Source organism: Triticum aestivum, unplaced genomic scaffold (assembly GCF_018294505.1).
Source record: "Triticum aestivum cultivar Chinese Spring unplaced genomic scaffold, IWGSC CS RefSeq v2.1 scaffold29807, whole genome shotgun sequence".
NCBI classification, from domain to species: Eukaryota; Viridiplantae; Streptophyta; class Magnoliopsida; order Poales; family Poaceae; genus Triticum; species Triticum aestivum.
In genome coordinates, this window is record NW_025229635.1 from 11,731 (window position 1) to 20,765 (window position 9,035).

At 38.5% G+C, this 9,035-nt stretch overlaps 1 protein-coding gene across 7 annotated transcripts; it reads right to left on the reverse strand.

Moving 5' to 3' along the window:
- Nucleotides 1-404: 404 nt before the first annotated feature.
- LOC123175160 (uncharacterized) lies at nucleotides 405-3,389 on the reverse strand. 7 transcript variants are annotated; one of them, XR_006487672.1, is made up of 5 exons: nucleotides 3,034-3,381; nucleotides 2,902-2,960; nucleotides 2,646-2,798; nucleotides 2,043-2,167; nucleotides 405-700 (listed from the first exon to the last, which is right to left on the reverse strand). XR_006487672.1 is itself a non-coding variant. In XM_044590151.1 (4 exons), the coding sequence occupies exons 1-4, from the start codon at nucleotides 3,204-3,206 to the stop codon at nucleotides 669-671; spliced, it is 369 nt and encodes a 122-aa protein (XP_044446086.1). In that variant the 5' UTR covers nucleotides 3,207-3,368; the 3' UTR covers nucleotides 405-668. The 7 variants fall into 7 exon arrangements, 2 of the variants coding, with proteins under 2 accessions (XP_044446086.1, XP_044446088.1); XR_006487669.1 differs by having other exon boundaries at nucleotides 2,641-2,798; nucleotides 3,034-3,373; XR_006487671.1 differs by having other exon boundaries at nucleotides 2,043-2,798; nucleotides 3,054-3,389.
- Between the last annotated feature and the right edge of the window lie 5,646 nt (nucleotides 3,390-9,035).

Consider the following 9,035-nt stretch of genomic DNA (forward strand, 5'->3'; position numbering starts at 1 on the left):
GACAAAAAAAGAAGCTAATGTTTTGAACTCCTAAACAAACTCGTAAAATACTGCAATCATGTGAAGAGACACACAGATCTGTCTGCTCTCAAAAGTACAGTTTATCTATCTAGCATGCGCCAAGTTCATGGAGCATTGTGCCCATTCTTCATCGTTCTCATTTTTCTTTTACCAGTGGTTGTTTCATGACAAGACAGATAATCTTAGCTCACATTTTGTCTAGCTTTTGGTGGTACAGAACTGTAAGCCATGCTGCAGAGCTTATAGCATTATTCTACAACCAAATCGAGATGGATACTCTCCAGTTTTCAGAATGCTCAAGAAGACAAGCTTCCCGTAACTCTTAAACTGGTTTGTTCTAGGCAGTAGAATTTACATTTGAAGAGAAGGATGAAGCATTTGCTGATCCAGAAGGTTTAAGTTAACATTGCAGGTAAGATGTTTCAAGGATTCTCCACAGCTATGTTTGCATGCTTAATGTTCTTCCAAAGTTAATTTCGATACACATTAATTGTGCAGGTTGGTAATTCAGCATGGTAAGAAGGCCTATCTATAAGGGCAGAGAGCCCCCTTCCATGTCTTGACGTCGATATGTCTCAGATGCTTGACACATCGATCCTGACCATCACCATTGTCTCATTCTTTGCATACCGTCAGCAACTCCATTCCTAGAGATGTTTGCATCTTAGGCTTGAGCTACCTACAGCGTAAATAAAACTGATTATGATTCACTGAGAATTTCATATTTACTGATTAGAGTATAGGGAACAATAAGCAGCATCCATGAAGCACATCCTAGGGGCATAAGGTTAAAGAAATAATGTGTTGAAACAAACGTTGATATGCATATGCAATTCCGACAGAGAAATCATTTTGTAACTACGGGTATGTATATGCATGGAGTTTCAGAACAAATACACATTAGCTAAGAAGAAAATGAATGGATATTGGTTAACAAAGTAATAGTGTTCTTGTTAACTTGCAAGAGATGATCGGCAGCAAAACAGAAGATTGTAGAAAATGCTAAGAATAAATAAACAACTTACAATCCTTAGTCCAAGTTTTGCTTCTCAAAGAAATGAAGCGCTCACTCTCTTAGAATTTGGTGCAAAACATACTACAATCTGAGAAATAAGCTTGTAATTTTGCCCAAAACAACTAAATTTGTGGATGAAATCAAAATCGAACACATGGTCTAATTTTAATTCTGTTTGGAACATTCGGTACAATTTGGCATCCGCTTTCTCAAAGTATAAAGTTTCTTTGTTGTTTTATGAGCATTAACATCAAAGGTTATGCCAGAAAATAGCACATACGATGCTGTTCAACGAGATGCGATGTTATAGATTTATGATCTAGATGCTGACATAAGTGCACAACAAACAATCTTGGTCGATAAATACTCCAGAAGCACATTTACATATAAAGTCTGGTTTATGCTAGGGAAAATTAATAAGGAATAACATCAATGAACAATACATTTTCAAAGCTTTACAAGTTACATACACCGACAGACTTGCATGCATGCTTGAAAAAATTAGAGCAGATACCCCTTTTCAAGTACCAGTATATAGTATATACATATACACCCAGCCCTTCCAAAAAAATACCGAGATTAGATTTTCTACCTCTCTTTATGAGTATAAACCTTTTGATTCACTGCATATACCATTTTCTTGAATGGAACTGAGGTAATGTCCAGTAGAAGTTTCTAGATTATTTTGTTATCCAGTAAATATCCAGTCAAATAGATCAAGAAATATTGAATGCCCTTGATGGTACCAAAAATAAATGAAAATCCAACTCACAACTATGGTGGAGGGGCTAATCGAAGAATGGGTGTTCACCCCAAGATCAGTGTGAAGTTAAGCAGGTTTTGAATCTAGTCAGACCCTATGTGCCCCAAAATCATATTTAGGATAAGCAATCAAGTATATATACTCCACCAACTAAACAATTTGCAAAGAGAAAATTTTATAAAGCTTTGATATAGATGCATCTGAAGTCATGAACTAGATCGGCGGAACACTTTTTTGATATACCTGTCATAGTGCCTTGATTGTCGACAGGAGATGCTTTCTTCTGAATATGCAATAGATAATTGAGCTTTGTCGGTGCCGATTGCTGCTGATATCTCGGCGTGACCAAGTCCCATTGAGCATCCTTTCTGATTTAAATCCCAGGAAGATTTGGATAAAGAGCAAACAGGAACAAGAACAACATGAAATTTGACAATTAAAAACTTAAAAGAAGGAACACCAGATATTATATACTACAAACATGCAAAAGTATAGAGATCCTCCAGGGAGAAGTAATTGTTGCACTTCAACACCCAGAGTAAACCTCAATAGTCAAAACACCTTAAAGAGCAACAGTTCTAATACGGAGTACAACTCTAGTTTCATTAGCTATCTCTGTAATAATTTATAAAATCAATTTCCATGCAATGTTCCTATCCTCAATGAATTGTCTATAGGAAACGTAAGAACTACTTGATGTCTATTAATAACAGATCCATCTTTCTATACCAGCAAATTACTAATTAAAATCCCAGGATTTTTTCCCAATTAAATACCTGCTTCTCGTGTGAATATATATACAATAGGGAGCAAAGTTAAAAATTCAGTTAAGAGAACGGACCTTACTATTTTTGGACTTCTCGATCAACAAATGATTTTGATTGCTGACCGATACATGCACAAATTAGTAATTCCAGAAAATTTACCAAGCAAAAATCCAGAATCGTTTTGCAACTATGTATGCCTAGTGCACTCAGTTGATCTTGAGTAACCTAAAACCTGTAGACAGTAGACACTTGTATGGATTCTTTATCAAAAAAATGCATGAATTGACGAGATTCTGGAGATACTAGAAATCGCACGTGCATGCAAATTAGTTAACCTGGGTGGAAATGAAGGCAGCCGTGGGACAGCTTGTAGACTTACGAGTCGATGGCCTTCCTGCAAGGCAATTAAGCACATCGATCAGGGTGAGCGAGGATGGAAAGGAGACAAGAGGGAGGAGTGGAGAGACCAAGCGTGGAAGCAGGGGACCATCGCCACGAGCAACGAAGGGGGCTGGGGATCGATGCAGACTGCGACACGGCCGCCGGCGGGCGAAGCCGTCACCCGCCGCGAAGCCTCCTGCAGCACAGCTCGCCTCGCTGCTGCCTCCGGCCAACCTTCCACCCCCAGTGCCGCACTCATCAGGGGTCGACCAGCAGCTACCACGAGCTCGCCGCCGACACCTCTCTCCGTCGCCGCCGAAACTGCTCGCCGCTTTCGATCCAAGAACTACGGAGGTTATCCGTTCATTTCCTTTTTTTTCTTTGACGAAAAGAGTGGGTTTGCCAACCGTCGCTTGGAAAAAAATATAGTCCGGCTGGAGAGCGTCTGGCTTGAAGAGCGGTGCGATGGGCCAGGGAGCAGGGTCCTGGCTGGCTGGGTTGTTCGACCAGGGTGAAGAAATAAGAATTCTTCACCCTGGGTCTTAAATAGACTTTCTATATATATATATATATGTATCAGAATCTTTCCAACACAAGGTGCTTGCCAAAAGATAAAATGTAAAAAGGAAAGGTGAAAATCACCATGACTCGTGCATAAGGGTAAGAGATAAAAGTAAAAGATAGGCCCTTCGCAGAGGGAAGCAGAGGTTGCCATGTGCTTTCAGGTTTGTATGCACAAAATCTTAATGCAAAAGAACGTTACTTTATATTGCCACTTGTGATATGGACCTTTATTATGCAGTCCGTCACTTTTATTTCTTCCACATCACAAGATCGTATAAAGCTTATTTCCTCCACACCAATCAATCATACATAATTAGAGGGCAATTTTTATTGGTTGCACCGATGACAACTTACTTGAAGGATCTTACTCAATACATAGGTAGGTATGGTGAACTCTCATGGCAAAACTTGGTTTAAGGATATTTGGAAGCACAATTAGTATATCTACTTAGTGCAAAGAATTTGGCTAGCATGAGGGGGAAAGGCAAGCTCAATGTGTTGGGCGATCCATGACAATATACTTTATTTCAGATATAAGAAAACTTAACCCATTACGTTGTCTTCCTTGTCCAACATCAACCTTTTAGCATGTCATATTTTAATGAGTGCTCACAACTACAAAAGATGTCCAAGATAGTATATTTATATGTGAAATCCCTCTCCCTTCAATATTCTTTCATGAATTGTTCAAGTGACCAGTTCTATGTTTGCTAACTTTCAATAAGTTTACTACCTATACTTATTACGTGTGAAGTCATTACTCCCCATGTTATAAGCATACGAAACATATATAAATTCAGATTTATGACATTCAACTTATTCAACCATTTACTCCTAGGATATACATGAAGCACATGAGTAAATGACAAACTACTTCAAAAGATATGAGTGAAGAACACTGAGTAGTCAAATAATTAAATAGCCATGGGAGGATTCTTTTTCATTCAAAAATTCAGATCCAATGATATTATTCAAACAGCAAGCAAAATTGAAAATACGCTCCAAGCAAAACACATATCATGTGACGAATAAAAATATAGCTCCGAGTAGGGTATACCGATAGTTTTGAAGACGAAAGAGGGGATGCCTTCCGGGGCATCCCCAAGCTTAGGCACTTGAGTCTTCCTTGAATATTACCTTGGAGTGCCTTGGGCATCCCCAAGCTTAGGGTCTTTCCACTCCTTATTCTCCTCATATCGATATCTCACCCAAAACTTGAAAACTTCAATCACATAAAACTTAACCAAACTTCGTGAGATAGGTTAGTATGATAAAGAGCAAACCATTCACTTTGGTACTGTCAAAGACAAGGTTCATAATTGTTCTCACACAATTCCTACTGTACCATATCATTTCTACAATTTATATTGAGAAATATAAGTCATAGAAACTAGAAAACAAGCAAACTATGCAATGAAAACAGAATCTGTCAGAAACAGAACAGTCTGTAATGATCTAAACATAAACCATACTTCTGCTACTCCAAAAATTATTAAATAAATTGGTGGACGTGAGGAATTTGTATATTAATCTTCTGCAAAAAGAATCAACTCAAAATCACTCTTCTGTAAAAAATGACATCTATTCTCGCGAGCGCAAAGTTTCTGTTTTTTACAGCAAGATCACATTGACTTTCTCCTAAGTCTTCCCAAATGTCTTACTTGGCACTTTATTGAAAGAAAAGCTATAAAACATGATTACTACAGTATCTTAATCATGTGAGCACACAAAAAAAGTAAGGGAAAATATTGTGTTGTCTCCCAACAAGCGCTTTTCTTTAATGCCTTTTAGCTAGGCATGATGATTTCAATGATGCTCACATAAAAAGATAGGAATTGAAGCACAACGAGAGCATCTTGAAGAATATGACTAGCACATTTAAATATAACCTACTTCCTATGCCTAGGGATTTTGTGCGCACACAATTTATAAGAACAACAATCAACTAGCATAGGAAGGCAAAGCAAGTATAACTTCAAAATTTTAAGCACACGGAGAGGAAACTTGATATTATTGCACTCCTATAAGCATGTATTCCTCCCTCATAATAATTTTCAGTAGCATCATGGATAGCAACTTTGTTCTCATACTCAATTGGAACCTCTTCCGAAATAGTGGAATCATTACTAGCTGAAGTTGACACTCTTCCAAATCCACTTTCATAAATATCACTAAGATTAAACACCCTCCAAGATAGTGGGATCACTAATTCCTAAAGTTGACACTCTTCCAAACCCACTTTAAATGATAGTATTATTCATACTCGAAAGGATATAAGTGAAGTTCATGGAGCATTCTACAATTAATATAGACTAACCAAGCTCAAAATGTATAAGTGAAGCGCACGAAGCATTCTATAAAACCATACTCAAAAGATTTAAGTGAAGCACAAAGAGCAATTCTATAAAATCATACTTAAAAGATATAAGTAAAGCTCATGAAGTATTCTATTAAATCAATGAAGGGCTATCTCATGCTAGCATGGTTCTTGAAGAAAAACAAAAACACAAAGGACACAAATCATGTGAACAAAACAAAAACCGAGGTATACCGATATTTGTTGAAGAAGAAAGATGGGATGCCAACCGGGGCATCCCCAAGCTTAGATGCTTGAGTATCCTTTGAGATATTTACTTGGGGTGCCTTGGGAATCCCCAAGATTGAACTCTTTCCTCTCTTTATTCTTCTCATATTGATAGCTCCTCGACCTTCGGACACTTCATCCACACAAAACTTTAACAAAAAACTTGTGAGATCCGTTAGTGTAATAAAGAAAATCACTACCTTTAGGTAATGTAATGAACTCATTCTTTATTTATATTGGTGTTAAACCTACTGTATTCCAACTTATATATGGTTCATACCCCCCCATACTAGCCATAGATTCATCAAAATAAGCAAACAATACACGCAAAACAGAATCTGATAAAAACAGAACAGTCTGTAGTAATCTGGAAGTTTGGTAAACTTCTGTAACTCCTAAAATTATGAAATAAATTTAACGATTTGAAAATTATGTGCAGAAGTAATGTTCAAAAAGTTTCAGACCCATTTGACTTTCCAGTAAAAAATGTAAATTCACGCACTACAGCCAAAGTTTCTGTTTTTGTTCTGCACATAGTAAACAAGCAATCTAATCATCCTAAAACCAAAGCTTGGCACATTATTTTTATAATACAATGAATATATACAAGGGGATAATTATTTACAGAGAAACTTCCATGAAAAATTTTACATTGTTTCCGTGAGCATGAACACAAGTGCTCAAGGTCGACCCTCACTTCTTCAATGCATAACTTTCCAATCACTTCTCTTTTTGAAAAACTTTTTAGGCATGAGAGGCAAGTAATGTTTTTTTTGTATTTTCATTCTTTAATTTTTTTGTATGTTTCACCCAGAACCAAACATAAACAAAAAGGAAAAACAAAATCTACTTAGTGAAGAAAGCAAACAAGCACACACGAGAATATCAACCCCACGCTATTGCTCCTCGGCAACGGCGCCAGAAAAGAGCTTGATAATCCCCAAGTGCAAGGAATCATCATAGCACTTTCCAAAGGTGGAAGTGATAAGTATGGAGTGTCGAACACACAAGGAGCTAAAGGTAAGATCAATATTCTCTCAAGCCCTATCTGCCACTGATACGACTCTACGTGCACCGAACGTTTACTTCCAACTATAAACGAGAAATAAAACTACATTGTGGGTATGAAGAGGATAACTTTGCATGATATCGGAGAGCTAAAACATAAAAGTAGGCGCTGTTATCATAAAGTTAGAATATATTACTAAATAGTATAAATAGCGAGTGTGGAATAATGGTGGATCGATGTGCGGAATTGTCCTAGGAAATTGTTAACAAGACCGGTGATCACTATTGCAGTTTCATATGAGGGAGAGGCATAAGCTAACATACTTTCTCTACTTGGATCATATGCACTTATGATTGGAACTCTAGCAAGCATCTGCAACTACTAAAGATCATTAAGTTAAAACCCAACCATAGCATTAAAGCATCAAGTCCTCTTTATTCCCATAGGCCACAATCCCTCTTACTCGGGTTTGTGTTTCAGTCACTCACCAACCCACTATAAGCGAATCATGAACGTATTGCAACACCCAACAACGGGAATCCCTCACGCTTGCGCGACATGGAGGGCACCATAGGACAGCACCAAAGTAAAACATACAACTCATACCAATCTAGATCATCAATCAACCGAAAGACAAAAGATATCTACTCAAAACATCATAGGATGGCAACACATCATTGGATCATAATATGTGGCATAAAGCACCATGTTCAAGTAGGGATTACAGCGGGGTGCGGGAGAGTGGAGCGCGTAAAAGAGATGAGGATGGTGATGATGATGGTGATGTTGATGAAGACGATCACCGTGGTGATGATTCCCCTCCCGATGGCACTCCGGCACCACCGAAAGAGAGGAGGAGAAGTTCTCCGCCTTGTGCTTCCTCCTCCATGGCCTCCACCTTCTGGTCCTTGGCCTTCATGGTGATGATGGCCCCTCCGGGATACTCCTCCATGGCCACCGGTGATGATGGCCCCCTCCGGCATGGTGTTGGAGAGGGCCTAGATTGATTTCTCGTGGCTACATAGGCTTGCGGCGGCGGAACTCCCCATCTAGGTTAATTTTCCGAGGTTTATGTATTTATAGGAATTTTTGGCGTCGGTCTCACGTCAAGGAGGTGCCCGAGCTGTCCATGAGGCAGAACCACGCGCCCTGGGGTGGGTGGGCGCGCCCCCCACCCTCGTGGGCAGCTCAGGACTCTTCTATCCCAACTCCGATACTCCGTGGTCTTCTTTTGGTCCATCAAAAATTGGCCCGTCAATTGGACTCCGTTTGGTATTCCTTTTCTGCAAAACTGAAAAACAAGGAGAAAACAGAAACTGGCACTGGGCTCTAGGTTAATAGGTTAGTCCCAAAAATCATATAAAATATCATATAAATGCATATAAAACATCCTAGAAGGATAGTATAATAGCATGAATACTTCATAAATTATAGATACGTTGGAGACGTATCATAGCACACTAAGTGTTCCTCCGGTATTCGGGAGTTGCATAATCTCATAGTCATAGGAACATGTATAAGTCATGAAGAATGCAATAGCAATAAACTAAACGATGATAGTGCTAAGCTAACGGATGGGTCTTGTCCATCACATCATTCTCTAGTGATGTGTTCCCGTTCATCAAATGACAACACATGTCTATGGCTAGGAAACTTAATCATCTTTGATTAACGAGCTAGTCTAGTAGAGGCATACTAGGGACACTCTGTTTGTCTATGTATTCACACATGTACTAAGTTTCTGGTTAATACAATTCTAGCATGAATAATAAACATTTATCATGATATAAGGAAATATAAATAACAACTTTATTATTGCCTCTAGGGCATATTTCCTTCAGTCTCCCACTCGCACTAGAGTCAATAATCTAGTTCACATCGCCATGTGCTTTAACACCAATAGTTCACATCATCATGTGATTAGTTCACAT

Excerpts from the sequence above, each read along its gene's own strand:
- LOC123175160 (XM_044590151.1), bottom strand. The coding sequence starts at position 3,206 with ATGAGTGCGGCACTGGGGGTGGAAGGTTGGCCGGAGGCAGCAGCGAGG. Across the intron at positions 2,961-3,053 it reads CTTCGTTGCTCGTGGCGATG|GAAGGCCATCGACTCGTAAG; the intron begins GTCCCCTGCTTC and ends ATTGCCTTGCAG. Across the intron at positions 701-2,042 it reads CAATCAAGGCACTATGACAG|GTAGCTCAAGCCTAAGATGC; the intron begins GTATATCAAAAA and ends TTTACGCTGTAG.